Below are 20,256 nucleotides of genomic sequence, written 5' to 3'. Positions count from 1 at the left end.
GGCAGGGTGGTCAGATTGCGGTCCCATATTGCTGGATCGAGGCGTCTTCACCCGTCTCAGCCGGGGCTGCACAGTCACATCCAATGGTCGCCTTGGCCTCGTCGCCCAGTTCCTTAATCTTCTCGAGAGCCCGCTTCGCGACGGCAATTTTGGCGTACCGGCCGCTCTTGGCCGTTGCGTGGGCAAAGACCTCGCCGTGGATCATGAGCGCGCAGACGACGTCGCTTTCTGTCATGGCGCTCACACCCTCGTCGATTGCGCAGGGGACGTTGGACGTACAGATGCGCCACTGTGTGCAGAACAGCTCCGACTGCATCTTGCGAGCCAGAAACGTGACGGGGTGCTTCTTTGCAAAGGTGTCGTACAGTGCCATGTCCTCAAAGTACGGCTGGACGAAGCGCGCAAAAAAGTCGACGACGACGGCGTAGTTGTACTGCGAGTCGACAAACATGGCGCCGACGAGGGCCTCGACAATGTCCGGAAGGGCCTTGGGGGGCTGCGAAGCGCTGAGCCAGAAGTTGCAGCGCACGGCGGTGCCCTCATTTTCGGCTTCCTTCTGGGCGTCTTCTTCGGCCTGCTCGAGCTCGGCAACGTACTCGCTGATCTGGCTGATGAGGGCGGAAGTGGTGATGAGCAAGTGCTTCTGGAGCTTGAGCTTGACGCAGACGCAGCCCAAGAACTGGTTCGAGGCCATGGCTATCTTGTGTTCCGTCAGCCACTGCGGGTCTGCCGCGGGATAGCGTTTGAAGAGGTAGTCGACAATGGCCATGTCCAGTAGGGCGTCGCCCAGAAACTCGAGGCGCTGGTAGTTGGGAATGGGCTCGTACGGATACGATGGGTGCTTGAAGGCGCTCCGGAGTAGCGCTGCAGACGCGAATGTGTAGCCAGTGTTTTGGCTGACTTGCTGGACGACAAAACGTTGAGCAGCGGTGCTGGCACCTGACTGCCATGGCGGGACTATGAACTCGTTGTAGTAGTCGCCAAAACTCTGCATCTTGTGGTTCTTGCTCCTCACCATCTGCGTAACCGCCTTGACAGCCATATCAAAGTTGCCCTCTGTAGTGACATACGCAGCGCCGATGAGGGCCTCGCAGACGTCGGCGATGGACTTGTCAGCCAAGTTGTGTCGCAGCTCCGTTTTTGGCGCCTTGCCCTTCTTTAGTTTCAGGTCTGGATACCACGTCCTTCGGTCAAGCGACTTGGAGCGGACAAACTCTTGAAGCTTGCGGTCGACGGCGTGGTTGAAGAGGTTCTGATTGCACACCAGAAGCATGCGCTCGACGTGGTACTCAAATTCGTTGCTGTCGGGGATGAGAGTGAATAGGGAGATTGTGGTGGCCATTTTGAGGAACGAGTCGCCGAGGAATTCAAGACGCTCGTAATTGTTTCCCATGCCCGCTTGAAAGTTTAGCTGTTCCTCGTCGTGGTCGCCCGTGTTATCGCTGTCTTTTGTAAGAGCCTCGAGGGCAAGGCTAGGACTGATGGTCAGGTCTAACAGGGAGCAGGCGTCGAGGCTGATGAGAACCGAGTCTATGCGGTGGATAATGGCAGGGAACGTCATGGCCATGAAGACGACATCAATGGGCAGCTAATTTGTCAGTACTTCCTAGTGACAGGTATGCGCTCACTTACTGGTGACACGTTGAGAGGCTCCAAGATGACGAAGCATTTATTGTCAATATCCTCATCGACCTGGAACTCGTCCAACAAGTTGCGACGAAGCGACAGCAACTCAGCATTCACAACGGGCTGGTCTTCTCGCCACTGAACCCTCTGGCGAGATTTGAGCCAGAGACTGTTGCTGTACTCTTTGATGGTGGGCTCGACGAATCGGTAGGCTCGAGACTTTTGCTCGGGCACATTCTCTGGAGTCGGGTCGGATGGCCGTAGCGATTTGTTGATGCCATGGATGACCATCTTTCGGGAGCCAGAGTGTGGATCAGTGACCAACTTGTCGTGGAAGAACTCTTCAGGCGCATTTTCCCAGTCGAGCTTCTCATTTTCTTTGACCGTCTTCACTGCTGCCCAGTCGATCTGGGCTTGGCCGGTCCTCAGAACCTGTTCGTGGTCCTCAACGCAAGGAGCCAAGAAGTAAGGAATCTCTTCAGATCCCGCGTCGTACTCTTTGCTGAAAACGTCATCAAATACTTTGAGCGTAAATTTGACAAGTCCCTCGACGTCCTCGTTGGTCAACGGGACAGGCTCTTCATACATGACCAGTTGCGCCAGAGATGAGTGTCCATTGCCAAAGAATAGCGGAATGCCTGGAAGTTGGGGCATCTTTTGCCGTGAAAGCAAAAGCAGTGGCCGACTGCGACGACCTAGGGCAGCCGGAGTGTCCAAGGCAATTACCGTCACAAAGAGCTGTGAAATGTTTGTACCCAATTCAGACCAGATATTTGGTTTGAGAAGCATCTTGTAGTCGGCTTTCTTGTTGGCGCTGACAGCCAACCGGGCGTTTCGCATAGCGGGCAGCTTCTTTGTAAAGACAGGCTGGAAGTGCTCGTTGATGTATGTCTTCTTGATCAACGCCACACACATCTCGAATGCTGCGGAACATCTGGCTAGCATCTTGCTCCTCTGTGGAAAGCCAGGCATGGACTTGATGGGCGAAGAGTCGGGAAGGATGACGTCGGCGATGAACTTTGACCCAAAGGTAGTGACGATAAACTCCGGCTTCAGGCTGATGTCTACAGGAGAGATGGAAGACACAAACCTGGCCAGGACCTCGAGGCTATGGGGGTAGGTAAGACGTGCTCCTGTGGACGGCACTTCATACACCTTTTGACCACCCTGCTCATACTGCGCAGCTGCGGCAGCATCAATGGTCAGGTCCTGTAGCTTTCGATCGGCAGGAAGCGCGGAACAAAAGCGTCGAAGAGTAGCCGCGTCTCGAGTGGCTTGGAAGAGGCTGCGCAGTTGCTTCATGTTTCCGTCTTCAACCATGCTGATATACCTCGAGTTGTCCTGTCGCGCTCGTCCTTTGGACTGTAGGTATTGAATTACCGAATTGTAGAGATCGAAACGGATGACGAGATCGCATTCTGGAACGTCGATGCCCTCTTCTGCGACAGGCGTGGCGAATAAGCAGTTGGTTTCACCTCGTTTGAATCGCTGGAGGGTCAAAACCTGGTCGCGGAAGGACATGTTGCCGAGGTTCGACGTGGTGGACTGGCAGCCGACCTGTACACATTAGCATAAATACTGCATCGGCTTGTTGAGAATTTACCATGAAAGAACAGTTCATGCCGACGATTCGCATGTCCGGTTGTGAAAACAGGTCTGCGAGGAGGCAAGCTGTATATCTCTTTTCGACAAACACGATGCAACGCCTTGTCCCGAAGTCGACGAATGCTTCCCGTAGGATTTCATATAGTCGTTTGACCTTGGACGATAGGTTACTTGATCCCGGCTCAATTGATTCCAACTCATAGTCATCAATCACCTTCTGAACCGTCTGAATCGCCTCCGCAGCTCTCTCAGCTTGTGTTGATGCAAAGTGGTTCGCAAAATCTCTGCCCGTCCTGGCTGCAAGACGAGCCGCTTCAGTGTCGGTAATGAGAAGTTTCCAGTACCGGTCAGCACACCAACGTCCGAGAGAGGAAGATGCCTCCTTGGTAAACTCAAGCGGCGACCGGAATTGGGCATTGTGAGCTATCTGTTCGGAAATGCGGTTCCACAGGTCGGTGACGGAGTCTCCAGGGCACTCCAGTCGGGCGTACGTCTCTTTAGTCTCCACGACTTTCTGTCTATGGGCGTAGGAATTGGCCATGACTTCGTCGGACAGCGTCGCAATCTCGCTACACAGCATACTCTCCAGTTCAGCAGCTGCCACTTTGACATCTTTCGTCTGACAGTCCACGGGCGATGCTGTCATGCCCAAGACTCGGGGTCGATCTTGTCCTTCGCGGATGTAGTGGTTCTTTATGATTCGAGCGTACGGATGGTTCTTTTTCGCATGGTGAGCTTCGTCGAAGATGAGCAAGTTGACCTGGTTCATCCTGATAAAGCCGTTGGAGAGACAGTCGAGAAGAATTTGCGCAGTGCATACGACAACCATGTTTTCGTCAAACTGCTTATCCCAAAACTCCTTGGTCTTCATGAGCCCCGTCATATCGCCGAAGAATTTGGTCATGGGGTGCTCCAGGTTGCAGTTGAGGACGGCAAATTGCTGGAAGCAAAGTGCAACCTTGTCAACCAAGAAGAAAGAGACCTTTTTGTGTTTTCCAACGGCACGATCTTCCAACTCTTGATCCAAAGTGTGCCTCAGAAGAAGAGCGGCGATGAGTGTTTTGCCAGAACCTAGAAATGTTAGAAACGCAGCAATCTGGAAGCAGAGACATACCAGTGTCCAGCACCACAATGGTATTCTTCGTCTTGGCCCGCTCAAACAACTCGGTCTGGTATTCTCGGGGAGTCCCAATGATCTTCTTGTCTTCGCTCTCCTTGACCAAATAAGCCACCGACTGGTGTACGAGGTCCTGGGCAGCTTTTGTCGAGTTCTTTGTGACTTCGCGCTGGTTCTTGGTGATCCATGATTGGAAAGCGGCAGTGTCGAGACGTTTCTTTTCGGTTATCATCCGCGGTCGCTCTGGATTGACTGTCAGGCGGTAGGCGTCGTCTTCGTCGTCGGATTCAACGTCTTCGGGCTCGTTTTCGGGATGATCGACGGCTTTAGCTCCGTCTGTCGGGGATTCCACGGATTCGTCGCAGCTCGAAGGTACTATGTCTTTGAGCTCGGTTTCGATGAGGTCGTGCGGACGTTTGAGCGAGTCCTTCTTCGGCATTGGGTTGGATTGTCGTGTGGGCGACAGGCAAATGAGATTGTCCTCCATCGTGACGTTGGAGCCTTGCTCGGTGGATGCCGCGAGGTGATTGAAAGGGACTGCCTGTTAGGCAAATGAATATCGCCACAGAGTCTCCAATACAATCTTCGCCTTCGGACCGAGGCGAGGTTGGGGAGTTGGGGATGCGGGAGGAGGGAGAGATGCGTTCAGTCCCGCGCGCAGAGAATGGGCAGGTGGCAGGCAGGTGTGAGCAAACACACAATCACTGATGCGCTTATCACATGATCCTTTATTTCGCACGCATTTATTTTTCCTAATAAAATAGCAAGCAAATTTAATTGCATCTTAGTTGTGCACCTAGCGGGTAGCCGCAGTGGTGCCAAGTGTCCAGCAAACAACCTCAACACCACACGCGACCGACCACCGCCTGGTATCAAGATTATTTTTGGACTCCCTAGAGCTAAGGTTATGTTGTAATTTCGTTTCAGTTTCCTATTCAATTGGACTTTCCTATGTTGGCTGGTAGTCTGCCGTGGTTGGGTCTTTTCGGAACACTACATGAGGTTCAACAATTCACCACAGTCCAACCTTTTGCACGGCTTCAAAACTCAATCGACCTTCATTACTATTAATATTTTTCACCGCGGTCTACCTCCAAGTGTCTCTTGCGCTTGCATAAGCGTATGATCTCATTAGTGACGATACCCTAGACCAAGACGTCGTCCCCTACCTCCTAAAGCAACTCTATCAAGCAAGATTATTGACATTTTATCCGGGAATCCAACCCTCAATTATAGTCACAGCAAACCATAAAGCAAGAAGCAAGAAAGAGAGCACCGGTTGTTGCAGATGTGCCTAAACATCATTCGGGGCATCGGGCATTGGCATATCCCTTCCCTGTATTTTGGGAGTTGCCCGACCATCCGCTTCCGCCTCTCCTTCAGTACTTTTAGCCACCACTTCATTCAAAGAAAAGAGAGCTTCTTCAGCTTGCTCCGCATATAGAGCCATGTCAGCGCACCCCGCAAACTTGGCGCGTTTGGCATCTTGCGCTACACAACCCTTCTGGTTGTTTTCAACTCCGGCAAACTCTTTCTTCAGCTGTTGAAACACCTCGAATTGCTTGGCCAGATCCGCCGAGTTCATTTCGGTCTTCTTTGGCGACTGAACGATGCGGTCGGCCCGCGCTGCGAAATGGGCCTTGACGGAGACGGCGGCAAAGGTGGCATCTTCGGCGGACCAAGCGTAAAAGGCTTGATCGGCGCGAGCGAGGGAGCCGGCGAGCGGGGTGTTTCGAAACATCCCAAAGAGAGGTTCGTTCTTGACTGGAGTTGTCGGGGTGAATGGCACTTTTCCCGTGTTTGACGGTTGGCCGTTATCTGAAGAGCCTCGTTGGCTCTTGGGGGCAGAAACGATTTTGATCCGACTTGGAGGCGATTTCTTCTGTCTTCCATTTGACCGTTGAGAACCACCGGATGGTGTGAGGCAAGTTGATGCACCCGCTTTGGCTGGCGGGTCTTGATTGTTTCCCTTCTTCCTCTGTCCACCGGATGATTTCCTGGGCGTCTTCTTCTTCGTCTCTTTGGGTTGGTAGTCGGAATCGCTTTCCGCCACCTTGGGAGCAAAGTCGCAAGGCTCATTGTCGTCATCTGGTCCCCAGATCGGATGAACCTTTCTCTCTTGACTCTTTTCGGTCCCATTCGCGGGCTGCCGTTTTGGGTGTCCAGAAACCTTGTTGCTGAGAAGATTACGAAACTGGTCCGGTGCAGCGGGCTTGGAACGTTGTGTGGACTTGGCTGGTCCGTTGTCTTTGTGCTGGGGATTCGGCTGGGCAAGTACCGACGACTTAATCGAGTTGTATCCAGCCGAAACAGCACCTACAATTGTGGATGCCAGACGCTGTCGATCTAATCTCCCCGACAGCTTGAAGAGGGAGCCTTCTGCGTCGGTAAGCGAGTCTTGGGAAGCGTAGGTCGGCGGAGGGAGATGAGCAGTGAGTGCTCCTGAACGTCGCTTGCCGTTACCGCCCTCGTTCGTCGCCGAGCCTGGCCGATCTTCGTCGACTGGAGTTAGCTTTGTTGGTCGAGTTGGTTGAAGTAGCGCTCGTTTCTCTGATGGAGTGGGCTGCTTTCGGTACGCTGGACGAGCTGGTTTCGCCTGCACGGGCACAGCAGCCTTGATCTCCTGGTCGAGTTCCCTTTCATCACCATCATGAGATTTCGGCCCTTCTGTAGGGAAGTGTCGGGTGCGGAATGATGTCTCTTTTCTGAAAGGCCTCATAGGCCGGTTTTCCTCAACCAGAGTGGTAGCAAGAGCGCCACTGATGTGTTGAAAGCCTTGCGGAAACTGGCGCTGTATGGCATGTCGTAGTTCAATACTCTCTTTTGGAGTGGGACCTCGGCCTGGGAGCTCTGAGATAGGGCGGAAAATCGAGAGCTCCTGGCGCTGCCAATCTTGGTTTACCGATGAGTTTCGGACGTCGACTCCTGTGTCGAGAGTCGAGACTCGCTCCGGACGCGGCGCATCTTTGTCTTGTTCCTCACGCGGCGCATCTTTGTCTTGTTCCTCACGCGGCGGCAGTCTACCCTTGAGCGTCCCCAGGAACGGACTTCCAGGTCGTTTCGGGGGAACTTCTGCTTGCGAAGAAACGTAATTCCTGACAGCCTCCAAGTCAATCCATCCCCTCCGGGCAGCATTGTTGATGACCTTGTTGTCCAAACAGTCCTGCAGAATGTCCCTCTCAATTGTCAACGACAAAAAGTCCAACCTCCCTGCCCTGATCCAGCCTTGAAGTTCGGAAACGTAGTCTTTCAGCCCGCGATCGCGCAAAAATGCACAGCCGAGTTCGATATCCCGCTGTGAAACCTGGTCGGTGCTCAGCAGGGGACGGTTCTCGTGAATCAGGCTGACGACGCTTGTTTTCGTTTCGACGGCGTGCATGAAGAGGTCCTGCCATGGGATCTTGGTGACGTGTTGTTCGTAGATCTGCCACTGCAGGCATTCGGTGGTGTACGCGGCGACGAACTCGTGGACTTGTGGGCGAGTGAGGCGGAGGAGCATGGAGACGACCTTGGCGAAGCGGTTGGTGCCATTGAGGATCTTGATCATGATCCATCTGACGCCTGGGTTCAGGTCTTCCCAGACAAGAGGACGGGGTTCCTCTATCACGGGAGGTATGTCTCGGGGAGAGAGTGCAGGTGTATAGCAGTGGTGGCTCTTCACGAGGTCAACCTCCGAGTCGGAGTCCCAATCGACCATGTCGGAGTTAAAAACGGCGCTCACAACATCTTTCTCCACGTAAGTGAGTCCGTGGGCGGAGAGCTTCGTGTCGAGAGGATGAGCTTGCGGATGCATGCAGCCCTGAACATCTGAGAGTCTAATCATGCCGAACCTTCTTCCAAGATCGTGGTGGTCGCACTCGGAGGATCCTGGTGTTGTTAGCAAAGCGACGCGCCACGATGGCTTCACATACCAGAACTGTCCGGACTCAGCAGACGGCCATCGCATCTTGGAGACGGGATATAGAATTGGTTTACATAACTCAGTCCCGACTCGTCGTTCTCCTTGTCAGAGTCCGTTTGCGACATCTCAGCAGGCGGAGTGACCTCAACAGCTGGCGCATCCCCCCCTGGATCGGCAGTAGGTCGCGGTGGTAGGTCTTGTGAGACCTGAGACGGCAGGAAACCAGCAACATCCATCGGTTGGAATTGAGAGTCGCAAAAGGGGCCTCCCCCGGGGTCTGTAGATGGTTGATGGTCGGGGGTTGACCCAGGACGACGCGAGGTGTCCATTTTGTCGAGTTGCTTGGTTGCGTAACTGAGAGCGTGATGATATGTTGAGAAGGTCTGAAATTAAAAGTGAATTCGTGCGAAAGAGAGCATGAGAGAGCATTTCAAAGAGAGGAGAGCGTAATGGTGCGACATGCGATGGTCGGATGGTGTTGCTGTGTGGTGCAGGCCCAAGAACAAGACAGCGACGCGTCAAGGATCGAGATGGTTGTATGCGGCGCGTATGTGGACAGACGAAAGGAGTCGGGGTAGTGAATGGCAACGGAGGCGTTGCCCAGATCAACGGTTGTTGACGCCGAGTTGGCTGTGAATCAAGGTCGGCGCACCTCGGCATTTACTCATAGATCTCGGGGGATAGACACTCATTTAGTGCTCGAGGGTGAATATGAAAAGAGTAGATGAACTGAAAAAAGAATTGTTCTTAATTGAAAGCAGCAGTTGTAGTTGATGTTGGGTGTGGTCATTAACTCGGCATGGAAGCCCTAAACACCCTAATCATAGGGTGACATATCCAGGGACTGGGATGAGTTCGGCTCAGAGGCAAAGAAACTACAATTAACTACTGCACAGAGTCGTTAGCACATTGCATAAAAACACTCCAAGAATGCTCGTGTTATCATCTGTATATTGGTCTAGCGACCAGTTCCCCCGACTCCGATAGTTCCTTTTCTCATACCTAAGATCCAGTAATCTGAATAGCGGGAGTCTATCAATACAGGGTATCTAAACAAAACCACACGGAAACCGTACGCCATAACTCAACCCCCTAATATATGCTAGCAAGCCAATACCAAATTCCGTGTTTCTCTGCGCCACATTGTCCCCGGCCAAGCGTCTGTACACCTAATTCCCTACATATGGTCCAAGAAAGGTGTAAACGCATCTCGCCCCTCAAATCGATCCCGATCAGTCACAACCCCATTCCCAGCGTCAACAAAATCCTCTTCCATGTCCATGACGTCGTCAATTTGCCGCTTCGCTTGTGGAGCGCTCGGAAAGGCACCAGACCCTGATGGCACAGCAGCCCGCGACAGTGCAACCTGGGACCGTGCACGGAGAATGTCTTCCCACGACTGGAGCTTGCGCTTGACGTCCTCGTCAAAGCAGCAGCAGAACCGCTGGATGCAGATGAACTGCAGCGTCGTGATCATGTCCTGGCCAAACACCGCCATGATGTAGGCTGCGGCAATCGCGGCGGACCGGTCGTTGCCCGTCTCGCAGGTGATGAGGACCCTGCCTCGGCGGAACGACGAAGGTTCAACGATCAGTTGGCCATCCTGGTTCTTACCCTGGGCCTGGCTGTGGTAAATGGCGAGGAGGTGGTCGTTGATGGCAGAGACGGTGCTGGAAAACTCGGTAATCATATGGTCAGGCCCCTCAATGTCGGTGTAGTGGACCTTGAAGCCCAGAACCTGGGCAGCCTTTTCGATGCTCAAGAGCGGTGTGCCGGTCATGCGGACGTCGCGGGCGACAATGACCATGGTGATTTCCTCGCGCTGCAGAAAGGAGAGATCACGGGCCACGCTATTCGGGCCCAGATAGAGAAAGTCCAGAAGCGGCTGGGCCTCGCGGCGCTGCTCGTAGGTCCAGTCGGCTGCGCGGTCGGTGGCGATCTGCGTAGCGTTCTGGGTGATGATATCGAGATCACGGCTGGTCAACTGGCTGGAGTCGACGTCCGTATACGACGGCATCAGTCTAAAGGTCCCATCGTCCGAGACGGCCGTGCCCGTGGGGGGGATGTGGATGAAGGGCGGGCTCGGCGGACGCCGGGTGTAGGGCGCCGCGGGCATCGCATTGTTGGCGATGGAGGACTGGTAGATGTCTGCGTCCATGGGTGCAACTGCCTCCAGCCTGGGCGATGAACAGCTGGATGCGATGTGGTTTCTCTGATGAGGAGGTGATGATGCCGCAGTAGGAGAGCGCTGAAGGGCGATTCTGTTGTGGGTGTGAGTCGAGAGAGACGAGTAGAGAGTAGAGGTGAAGTTGAAAGTGCGAGTGGGAGCCTGGCGCATGGAAGCTGTTGGTCCCAACGCTGGCCGGCCCAAGCTTTACTTACCTATAGGGCGGGGCAGCGCTGTGGGTGACGGGCAGGGGTTGAGAGCCCCAAATGCGGATCATTCCGGGCCCCTGTAAATGTACCTAAGCCCCAAACCCCCGTGGGCGTTTTCAGGGGTTTTGGTGGCTGCCCCCCGTTGGTCAGGCCCCTGGAGGCTCAGGTTGCATTGGCTGCACATGGCGATGTTTGTCACTGAACCTGGACGATTTCTTCAAACAAGCAGGGATGCATATTGTCCTACATTTGTTTGCTGGCTAGACGTCAAACCGTCAGTCACAAGTGTGTCAAACCGACAGTCACGAGTGGATGCAATACTGAGACATCCTCACTGTTCAAGTGCTGATTGGGTTGAGCAAGGCCACTACTTTGAAATAAAACAATCAGACAAACAAGACAAAATGTTGGAGAGAATAATGTTCTTCGGACAAATGCACCTATGTCTCGTCCTATCCTATAGTACAGAATACTGGTACACCATGATGGGTCTACAATTACACCGGGATATCCAATCCTAAGGTAGTCTAATATTTTTACAGTCATTGGACCCTCACCAAACGCCATGCAGTACATGCTATCGTGCCATTCATTGACATGTCCTTCTCGTCAAGCTCATACAAATCCTCATGAGCGTTTGAGGTGCCGTTCAAGAGTGCATTCCACCTCCTTACCCAACTGGGGCATAGGGTACCGCCTGGTCGTGAGCCGGGCTCAAGTCCCCATCCGCCTCGATCTCCTCGATAGCGCGCTTTGTATTCATCCGCGCATGCACCTGGAGTCGCTTGGACTTTCGCTGGTACTCGAGATCCTCGTCGGTAAAGTCCAGCCTCTCCAGCGTCTCAACAAGTCTCTGCTCAACCAGGGATCGCACATGGAACGCCAGTGCTTGGCTTCTGAACATGCCCGAGTATCGATAAGACAGCCAGACGTACTGGTTGATGGAGACGTGGAGGGACTCCAGCATATAGAGGTAATCTTGTGGGGAGCCGCTGAAATCCTTCTGCTGTACGTCCAAGGACTCTAGGGGAATCTCCTTGATGTTGAGCAAGTCTCCGTTTTCGTTTTTGGATATAATGGTTGCTAGGGCGCGTAGCACCGCAATTGACTGGTCGGCTCGGACCGACACGGGTACGTGGCAGAGAGTCAGTCGGTCGTAGATGGTCAGCGGAATGTCTTGGATGGCGTCGGCAATCTCTAACACGTCTGTCGGGACACTGAGGAGGAATTTATTGCCAACAGAGGCCAGCTCTCGAATGCGCATCAGGATGAATGATAGGGGCGTGCCGCGGGGAAAGTAGGTCGCGAAGCGCTCTATCACTGCCGCTGGGGGGTTGATGTAGGCGGCCGCGAGGTCATCAGCTGGAGAGTCAAAGGCTCGGTGAATATTCTTCAAATCCGCTCGGTCCATGGCGGTGACGTATCCAATCTTTTGCGCTTCGATTTCGCCTTCCGGGGTAGATTCCGTGGCGTTCCTGGCCGTCCGGTACCGTCCAGCGCGGCCACCAATCTGTTTCAGTTCGGGAAAGGTGAGCAGTCGGTGCTGGCTCCCGTCAAACTTTGTGACGGATTCAAGGACAACTCGTCGGATCTCGAGGTTCAAGCCCATTCCAATGGCGTCGCTTGCCACAATGTAATCGTAGTCGTTGTCCGGGTCGTTGAACAGCGCAGCCTGTTGGACGCGCACCTCAGGGGGGAGGGAGCCGTAGATGATGGCACAGCGCCGGCCGGTGTGCTTCTCGATGCTTCGCTTCAAGGCGTGCAGATTAAGTCGGCTAAAGGCGACAATGGCGTCGCCCTTCTCAAGTTTGTTGTAATCACCGTCAATCGCAGTATCCATGGCTTCGAGTGGGCTTAGTCGCTCGTATCGGTGTACGATACATTCATCTCCAATGAGGGCGCAAAGTGACTGGAGCAGCTTGACCGTACGCTCCTCGCCACAGACGTGGACTTCCTTGGCTTGGACGCCCAGCAGAGCCGAGGTCCAAGCCGAACCACGATCCGCATCTCCAATCATCTGAATCTCGTCGATAACAGCAACGTCGAATTTTTCGTTGAGAGGCGTCATTTCCACTGTGCAGCTTGAGAAGAATTGATCCGTATTTTCTGGGATCCGTACTTCCTCTCCGGTCAGCAGAGCGCAAGGTACGCCCTTGGCCGTGAGTCGCTGGTAGACTTCGGTGGCAAGGAGCCGAAGAGGTCCAGCGTAGACACCTCGTTTCGAGTTCTCCAGTGCCTGGAGGGCTCGGTATGTCTTGCCTGAGTTGGTGGGCCCGACGTGAACGTGAACGGTACGTTGCATGGCTCGCGTAGCGGGAAACCACTCGTGAGGGAATCGGAAATCGAGCAAGCGCTTGTGACTCTCTTCCAGTCCTTTCGAAAAGCGCTGTCGGATTAGGAACGATTGGAATGAGTACTGAATCTCGTTGGAGAGACCCTTGAGATCCTTCAGGATAAAGGCATCTCGGAGGTTCCAGAACAGAGGGTTCCTGTCTCTTCGAGTGATGTTTTGCTCCGCCAATGCAAAGGCTTGGTCTAGGACGTCCATAAAGAGGGAGGCCTGGCGGTTGAGCTCATCCTCGCCGGCGCCGGCAAGGGACACATCAGACGAATCGAACCGCTTCAGAACGCTCTGGAAGCGCGCCAACACGGTAGATCGGAACACAGCATGGCGGCCGGTGTACTTTTTCTTGTCGTCCAGACGCAGGCGTGATTTGGGATCATGGCCTTTGCTCACCTAAACTTGTAAGTAACTTGCGTTGATGACTGGAGCCTCTGGAGGTGTGCTTACAGAACTGGTTCGCGAACGACTAGAGACTTTTGAGCGCTTATTGGGCTTGTTGTTTGCTGCCAGCGTCTCAGCAATCGATGGCTTCCCATTCTCAGAGCTTGTTTCGGCCAATTTGACGCTGGCCCATAGTCGTGGCGTCGTTGAAAGACATCGTTGTGATGCCGGGTGAAGGGCGGCTCGCACAACACCAGCTCGGAGCAGAAATCTCATGGCAAACGCCTTCCGACCCCGTGCAACATGCTCTCCGGCAATTAAACACGAAAACTTCAGTTGAAAGAGACCGATTAGATCTCAGAGCTCACACCGGCAGTCTTTGAAGATTTGCCATGACGGGCCAAGGCGTAGCTAAAATTTCCAGAAGCCGGATCATCAATTTAGCCGACCCCAGAAGCGTTGAATCTGCCCGGATCCGCCAAGTGGGGCTTCGCGCAGATGACGCCGAGACTGAGCTCAGAGCGTCATTGTACATCAAGCTACTGTCGACATCTCCCTCGCTCAACGTTTTCATCTGTGAATCGCCTCACGTCGTCAGTCGCATCGACTCTCAAGCTATAAACACCTGCTCTCGCGTCGCTGGACGATCGAAACACTTAATCCGCAGCCATGGCGTCCTCGTCAACTCCCACCACTCCCCTTCTCTAGTAAGTCGCTGTTGTCTGCCTGGAGTGCGATGGATGCGTTGAGCGATTGCGAGATGAGGCTAACATGGACAACAGCTCCTGCATCGCGCACAATACGACCATCCTTTCAGAATGCACCACATCCGCCTCGTCCCAGACCTCGTCGCTGGCGTCCCTGATCCTTCCGAAGATTGACCACAACGAGTCGCAGAAGCTGACGTACACCCATGGCCAACACCAAATCCACTACATCGCCGAAGCGCCCTCAGAGCACCCCGGATCGCCCTCGGCCGGCGGCCTGACCTTTCTCGTTATTGCCGACTCGGCCCTCGGCCGCCGGGTCCCCTTTGGCTTCCTGTTCGAGATCCGCAAGCGCTTCTTCGAGCAGTTCCCGGAGAACAGCGACTTCAACGACATGCCCAACTACGGCGCGGCGTCCTACAACTCGGAGCTCAAGGGCCTCATGGTCGAGTACGGCACGACGACCGGCGGCCGCGACGATGCGATTGGCAATGCTCAGCGCGAGATTGACGATGTTAGAGGCATCATGACCAAGAACATTGAGAGCTTGCTGGAGCGAGGAGAACGCCTGGATCTGCTCGTTGACAAGACGGACCGGCTGGGAGGCAGCTCGCGCGAGTTCCGAGTGCGCAGCCGAGGGCTGAAGCGCAAGATGTGGTGGAAGAACATCAAGCTGATGGCTCTTCTGGCACTGGTTTTGCTCCTGATCATCATGGCCATTGTCATTGGGATCAAGAACTGATTAGAAAAAGCGACGGCGTGTGATGGATGAGGGCGGTTGACCTCCAACCCCGAACGGGCAAGTCATTCTTTCAAGTTTCCTTTACTCTTGTATACCTACGATGGCGGGATTATGGGCGGAACCTGGTGAAACCAAGGCAAACGGTGTTTCAATGCAATCAAGATGCTCCTTTCAATTTACTGATACCCACAATCCGCCGCGCCCAGGTGTGTGCCTGCTGGGCTTGTACGTTGGGCCTTGGTGAAGTGCCCGTTGTGAATCAATCTCCTCTGCTTCAATCATGCCTTTGTCGGATTCCGTGAAACATGGTTTATCGCTTTCGTTTTCGCCAAGTCCTCTCTCGTCTGTCGTGCGCTGTTACGGAACAGAAAGTCCCGTTGATGGTTGTATAATGAAATGTCGTGAATCATTTGCGTTTGGGTGTATTAGGCCCTTGCTCTCTTCGTCGCCCTGCACCCTCATCCCTCATCCCTCATCCCTCATCCAAAAATCGTCGTGGGAGTCGTCATAAACCGGCGCTTCAAATCTTCACCGACTGGCTGTCGGGAACATGTCCGATGCTGCCGGCCTCATAGCTTGGTCCCCCTCTTCTGGGCATCCTGATAGACATATCCTTGCGTGACGGGACTGTCCGACACACCAAATCCGACAGATACCGGTGCCCTTCGAAACCTGTCCGTGAAGAATGCCGGATGCCGCGTAGACGCACAATGCTGGCCTCGGGCCGTCCACGCAACGGGCAGCGGCCGCGCTGCGGAAGCCGTTTCGGCGCCGGGGGCCGGAGACGCGGTGCCCATGTCCAGAAAAACGACGGAAGGTTCGGTGAGAGAAAAGCGAATGCGACAAGCGACAAGAAGCAATTCACATTCTCCTGGAGTCGTGACAACGCTGACAACTAGGGCGACCGGCTTGCCATCTTTATGCTGAATTGATTGCCCGTTTCTTCCACGTGCCTCGGTTTCGGGCCTTGCTCCGATCGATACGCCATGCGCGCAGCTTTCCCCGCATGACTAAGCGGATCTGCTCGAGGCATTTCCAGATTCGGAAGCGGAAATACCGTGGCTTGTCGGAACGCGGCCATCGGATTTGCAAAACGGGCAATGCACGGCGACGGGCGGTATGGAGTTTTTTTTTGGTTTCTGGCCCATGTTAGCCGTTGTCGCGCTTTGTCGTGCATAAGTACCGCGGACGGGGCTTACACGCAGGATCGCAGTCCATATTCCCGTTCACATGTCTTCCACGACGAGAAGCTATCACCACTATCACCGCGCAGCTCTGTCACCTCCACTGATCAGCCTTGTACACTCCAAATCCGAGTCAAACCTTCACACCCTGGCACTGCTCGACCCAATTGCCATCCCTGCCAAACCCAATCACACCTCGTGAGAACGACACAGCCCCAGAAAGCCGGTCCACTCTAAATGTCCATGTCGCTTCATCGTCCAAGACCAACAAATAGCAAATGCCGTGCGCACGGCCGACCGCCTTGAAGAATGCCAAAAGCCCAAAACCCAAATCCTCCTATCCCGCCCAGTCACGTGGTGCGTTCCGCGGCGTTCTCTCTCCCAGCATCGTTCTCGGGTTGGGCGCTTTCGCCTGGCCTTCCAATGATCGCAACCCCGTCTGGTCCGCCGAAGTCCGCTGAGGAAACAAGCGCCGTTCGTTTCCCTCTTCCGGTGACTGCCGGAGCTTCCGCCGGGCGAACATGTCCGAGGCTCCCGCCTTGCTCAAGACGTGCCAGACATGCTTCCACGCCAAGATCCGCTGTGAAAAGACGCAGGACTCGGGCTTGTGCGACCGCTGCTTGCGCCTCGGCAAGCCTTGCGTCTTTGCTCCGTCTCGTCGCCGGAAAGCCCAACGCACTGTGCCTGTTGTCAGTTCTAGTCTCGGCGCTGGGGCTTCTGCTGGGTAAGGTTGCTGTTGTCTTAGGCTGGGTTAGGCTGACCACCAAGCAGGCGTCTCGAGCAGCCCGAGGCGAGCTCTTCCACAGCCTCTGTACCACCTTCAGTAGAGTCCTCAATTCCTCAAGGAACTCCAGAACATGCCTCCACCTCGGATGCTTCCTCCCAGGCCCAGGCCGCCCAGGATCGCCCAGACACAACCCCTCCGTATAGCGCCTTTGCGCGCGGCATGTTGACCTTTGACAAAGGCCAAGTGTACCTAGATCTGTTCCGGACCAAAATGATTACCTACTTCCCCTTTGTTCTCATCCCGGAGACCATGTCCATTCGTGACTTGGACCGAGACAAGCCCTGTCTGTGCCTCGCCGTCATGTGTGCGGCCTCGGCCACAGACCCGAGGCTTCAAAAGGTCATGGGCGAGCTCTTCAGCGAGATGGTTGCCATGCGGCTGATCAAGAATGTCTGGTTCTATGGCCTCGACCTCTTGCAAGGCCTCCTTGTCGTGTTAGCTTGGTAGGAACCGCGGCATCCAATTATCGTTCCGTGGCTGATTGGCACAGGGCGCATTTTCTCCCCAGACCACTTAGATACTCGCAGCACTTGTCTCTCGCAGCCAGCATCGTTGCAGACATGAGACTGGATAGACCCCGTATAACGGCCCTGTGGAGCCTCAACGAAGATCTGATGAAGAGCGATAATTTAAAGTTGACTGCGGATGAGATGCGAGCTTTGGCTGGTACCTATTATCTCGCCTCTAGGTACGAATGACCGCTTCAACCGGAACGCATATTAACCTACTGCAGCACATCGGTGTTGATGCAAAAAGCGCGGATGTTTAAATACACGCCATATATTCTCAAATGCTGCCACAGGATTACGGCGCACGGCGGGAAGCCAACGGACAAATATCTACCATACATCATCTACCTCCAAAAGCTCATCGAAGAGCTTGACGACGCCGTTTCCATGTCGCACGAAGCACTGTACCTGACCACCGAACTCCAACGGATCAAGGAAATGTATCTTCAGACTAAAACATCATTACCCTTCGCGCTAAGCGAAAGCCGTAAGTCGACTCCAGCCCAAGCGATTGCAAGCTAACGAATCGAAGCAACTATCCAGCAGCAACTCCACGTTTTAGAGTTGCTCATCTGCCAGCCCTCCCCGGATAGCGTCGCCCTCGGCCCCAACGGCTTCCAAAACGTCCAAGTAGCCGAGAGTTCCAACGGCCTTCTCGACTGGCTATCCCAAAGCCTCGCTGCGGCAAAGTCCATCATCAGCGTCTTCCTGACGCTCCCCGGCGGCGAGGAAGGCCTGCTGCCCAACATGAGCTGGGTTGTCCTGTACAGCAGCGCGTCCCTGGCCGTGAGGCTGGATCTCCTGGCGGCGCACTACGACATGGGACACCTGCGTCGGATCCTCGACATGACGTACACGCTGCGGCAGATCAGGCTGCGTCTGGAATCGGCGGCTGGTTTCGACAGCAGCCCCGAAGTTCCCCGAAATGCCTTTTACCACCTCAACATCAAGGCACAGCAAGTCGAACGGTGGTACCTCCACCACACATCTACAACAAGCTCTCCCAGCATGGGAAGCATGTTCTCGTCCTCCAGCTCCTCGCCCAGCAGCAATCAACCCGTCGAAGCCATGGCAGCGACCGGGTTTACATCCGCCAGCAACCTTGTCCCCAACGTGACAGTTGCCAGTGACCCGGACAGCTCATGGACAGCAGCCACGGCCATGGAGTTTGACCCGGGCATCTCGATGGGTAATATGCTCTTCACAGGGTCGTTTGAGTTCCTCTCAGATCCAAATGGAGGGCCAACGGGTGGTCAAACAGATCCGACATCCTTCAACTAAGACACGCAATGTAAGAGGACGACTGTGTAGGAAAGAGTTGTAATACAAGGAGGCTATCGTGACACTTGGGTTTGTCTACATCTATAATCTAAATTCGTAATATTCATGGACCTGCTCCAGTTTGTTTTGACTTGGCCTTCTTCTTCTTGGCCGCCTTTTGCTTTTCTTGCTCCTTGCCCTTTTTGATGGCGTCGACCAATCCCTGCACTTCGTCCTTTTGTTCCTGCTCCTTCTTTTTCTGGGCGTTGATTTCGACTTGGGCCTTTTCGGCTGCCCTCCTCTTGGCCTGTAGCTTTTCCACCTTTGCAATCAAAGCATCACTCTCCTCCCAGAGCTTCTTGGCCACCTCCTCATCCTTGACCTCGCTCCTGGCAAAGTCCACCTCCATGCACTCCTTGATCAGTTTGCCACCGGGTAGACGGCCCAAATCACCATCCATGGCGGCGTACAGAATGGACTGCGCGGCCATGTTGGGGGACTTGAGCAGAAACCACGGGAAAATGTAACCCACGAGGTACAGGCCAAGACCCCAGAGGGAGCCACGGGTCAACCACCGGCGAGTGCTTGGGGTGCGCGCGAGTCCTGGGTCGACAAAAATGACACGGGTGTTCATGATGCCGCCATCAGGTCGCTTGTAGATGTCGAGTTGTTTCTGGAATGCCTGGCCAAACACATTCATGGCAAGCTTGCTTCGAGCGTAGGCGGTGCCGGGCGACCACGTCTTTGGCGAGAGTTCCTTCTTGAGAGATGGTGACCCAATGTACGCAGAACATGTGGGAATGATGATGCGGACGTCTCGGTCGATCGGTTGGATTCGGAGCGCAGGGCTAAGGATGCTCAGCAGGTGGAAATTGGCCAGAAAGTTGACCATCCACGTCTCCTCAATGCCCTCCACTGACTCTTTGCGCTTGCCGCCCGGCGGCGTCAAGGTCGCAGCGCACAGGACAATCATGTCCAGGCGGCGGGGCGGAGCATTGTCGATCCATTTCGTGGCAAACTTGCGGATGCTGTGGAAGTCGGCCAGGTCGACCTGCTCGGCGTAGATGAGCTGGTTGTTGGTGCGCTCGCGGAGGTCCCGGACATACTCGACGAGGAAGGGATCCGAGTCGGGCGACTGCGTGAGCAGCACCAGCTGGGCGCCGCGCTGGGCGAGTTCCAGGGCCGTCTGGGCGCCGATGCCCGACGTGCCGCCCGTGAGGAGGACGACTTTGCCGTGCAGCAGGCGCTCGGTGGGGTTTGCGCGGCCGGAAGTCCACAGCTTGAGGAGCGTCAGGAAGGTCACGGAGAGGAGCGTGTAGATGATGGCTCGGGCGTTGTCGCGGATGATGGGAGGGAACCCGTTCCCGATGATGCCCAGAATAAGGACGATAGCCATTGTGTCGGAGCCGGAATCGTCGGCTGGTTAGTCGGATTGAATGTTAAGGCATGCCGGAGAATCCGCAAAATGTCGCCAGACTTCAGGGTCAGTGGGTCGAAGTGTAGTTGTTAAGGATTAAGGAGAACATCTGGAGTCGTGTCCTGGTTTCGTCGCCACACGGCTTCACGTGACGCACCTTTAACTCGACATCGTCCACACAACGACTTAAGAGTCCTTCTCTCAATGAATGCACACTTCCACGCGCTGTGATATATTACGGGTGGGCTAATCCGGCTATCAGCCATACAATTTCCAAGCTACAGAATCCGGCACCTTTGT

General features: G+C 54.6%; 7 protein-coding genes across 7 annotated transcripts; 2 read left to right on the top strand and 5 right to left on the bottom strand.

Moving 5' to 3' along the window:
* Positions 1–10: 10 nt before the first annotated feature.
* On the bottom strand, positions 11–4,580 carry BGZ61DRAFT_352039 (uncharacterized protein; the record flags this gene model as incomplete). The annotated part of the gene is made up of 5 exons (XM_046240390.1): positions 11–1,588; positions 1,633–3,183; positions 3,230–3,706; positions 3,776–4,302; positions 4,346–4,580. The coding sequence occupies 5 exons, from the start codon at positions 4,578–4,580 to the stop codon at positions 11–13; spliced, it is 4,368 nt and encodes a 1,455-aa protein (XP_046104182.1).
* Positions 4,581–5,642: 1,062 nt separating this feature from the next.
* On the bottom strand, positions 5,643–8,578 carry BGZ61DRAFT_478148 (uncharacterized protein; the record flags this gene model as incomplete). The annotated part of the gene is made up of 2 exons (XM_046248982.1): positions 5,643–8,215; positions 8,260–8,578. 2 exons carry the CDS (start codon positions 8,576–8,578, stop codon positions 5,643–5,645), a joined length of 2,892 nt encoding a protein of 963 aa, XP_046104181.1.
* A 593-nt stretch (positions 8,579–9,171) lies between these two features.
* Positions 9,172–10,573, bottom strand: BGZ61DRAFT_452077 (protein-tyrosine phosphatase-like protein). The gene has a single exon (XM_046245908.1). It carries the CDS (start codon positions 10,405–10,407, stop codon positions 9,427–9,429), a length of 981 nt encoding a protein of 326 aa, XP_046104180.1. The 5' UTR covers positions 10,408–10,573; the 3' UTR covers positions 9,172–9,426.
* Positions 10,574–11,032: 459 nt separating this feature from the next.
* BGZ61DRAFT_588497 (P-loop containing nucleoside triphosphate hydrolase protein) lies at positions 11,033–13,750 on the bottom strand. The gene is made up of 2 exons (XM_046256528.1): positions 13,417–13,750; positions 11,033–13,362 (listed from the first exon to the last, which is right to left on the bottom strand). Exons 1-2 carry the CDS (start codon positions 13,624–13,626, stop codon positions 11,296–11,298), a joined length of 2,277 nt encoding a protein of 758 aa, XP_046104179.1. The 5' UTR covers positions 13,627–13,750; the 3' UTR covers positions 11,033–11,295.
* A 269-nt stretch (positions 13,751–14,019) lies between these two features.
* On the top strand, positions 14,020–14,799 carry BGZ61DRAFT_352263 (synaptobrevin-domain-containing protein; the record flags this gene model as incomplete). The annotated part of the gene is made up of 2 exons (XM_046240413.1): positions 14,020–14,057; positions 14,133–14,799. The coding sequence occupies 2 exons, from the start codon at positions 14,020–14,022 to the stop codon at positions 14,797–14,799; spliced, it is 705 nt and encodes a 234-aa protein (XP_046104178.1).
* A 1,705-nt stretch (positions 14,800–16,504) lies between these two features.
* BGZ61DRAFT_532612 (uncharacterized protein) lies at positions 16,505–18,560 on the top strand (the record flags this gene model as incomplete). The annotated part of the gene is made up of 5 exons (XM_046253884.1): positions 16,505–16,707; positions 16,755–17,213; positions 17,261–17,458; positions 17,504–17,766; positions 17,812–18,560. The coding sequence occupies 5 exons, from the start codon at positions 16,505–16,507 to the stop codon at positions 18,558–18,560; spliced, it is 1,872 nt and encodes a 623-aa protein (XP_046104177.1).
* A 55-nt stretch (positions 18,561–18,615) lies between these two features.
* BGZ61DRAFT_452070 (uncharacterized protein) lies at positions 18,616–20,042 on the bottom strand. Its single transcript, XM_046245907.1, has one exon. The coding sequence runs from the start codon at positions 19,933–19,935 to the stop codon at positions 18,664–18,666; it is 1,272 nt and encodes a 423-aa protein (XP_046104176.1). The 5' UTR covers positions 19,936–20,042; the 3' UTR covers positions 18,616–18,663.
* Positions 20,043–20,256: the final 214 nt, after the last annotated feature.

The sequence above is a fragment of the Ilyonectria robusta genome (assembly GCF_021365365.1).
Source record: "Ilyonectria robusta strain PMI_751 chromosome Unknown BGZ61scaffold_10, whole genome shotgun sequence".
Classification (NCBI taxonomy): Eukaryota; Fungi; Ascomycota; class Sordariomycetes; order Hypocreales; family Nectriaceae; genus Ilyonectria; species Ilyonectria robusta.
Note: the sequence above shows the minus strand (reverse complement) of the source record. Positions and strands in the feature narration are given on the sequence as shown.

Coding starts and splice junctions, on each gene's coding strand:
- BGZ61DRAFT_452077 (XM_046245908.1), bottom strand. CDS start 10,407: ATGGACGCAGACATCTACCAGTCCTCCATCGCCAACAATGCGATGCCC.
- BGZ61DRAFT_588497 (XM_046256528.1), bottom strand. CDS start 13,626: ATGAGATTTCTGCTCCGAGCTGGTGTTGTGCGAGCCGCCCTTCACCCG. Junction 13,363..13,416: donor GTCGTTCGCGAACCAGTTCT/GTAAGCACACCT, acceptor TTACAAGTTTAG/GTGAGCAAAGGCCATGATCC.
- BGZ61DRAFT_452070 (XM_046245907.1), bottom strand. CDS start 19,935: ATGGCTATCGTCCTTATTCTGGGCATCATCGGGAACGGGTTCCCTCCC.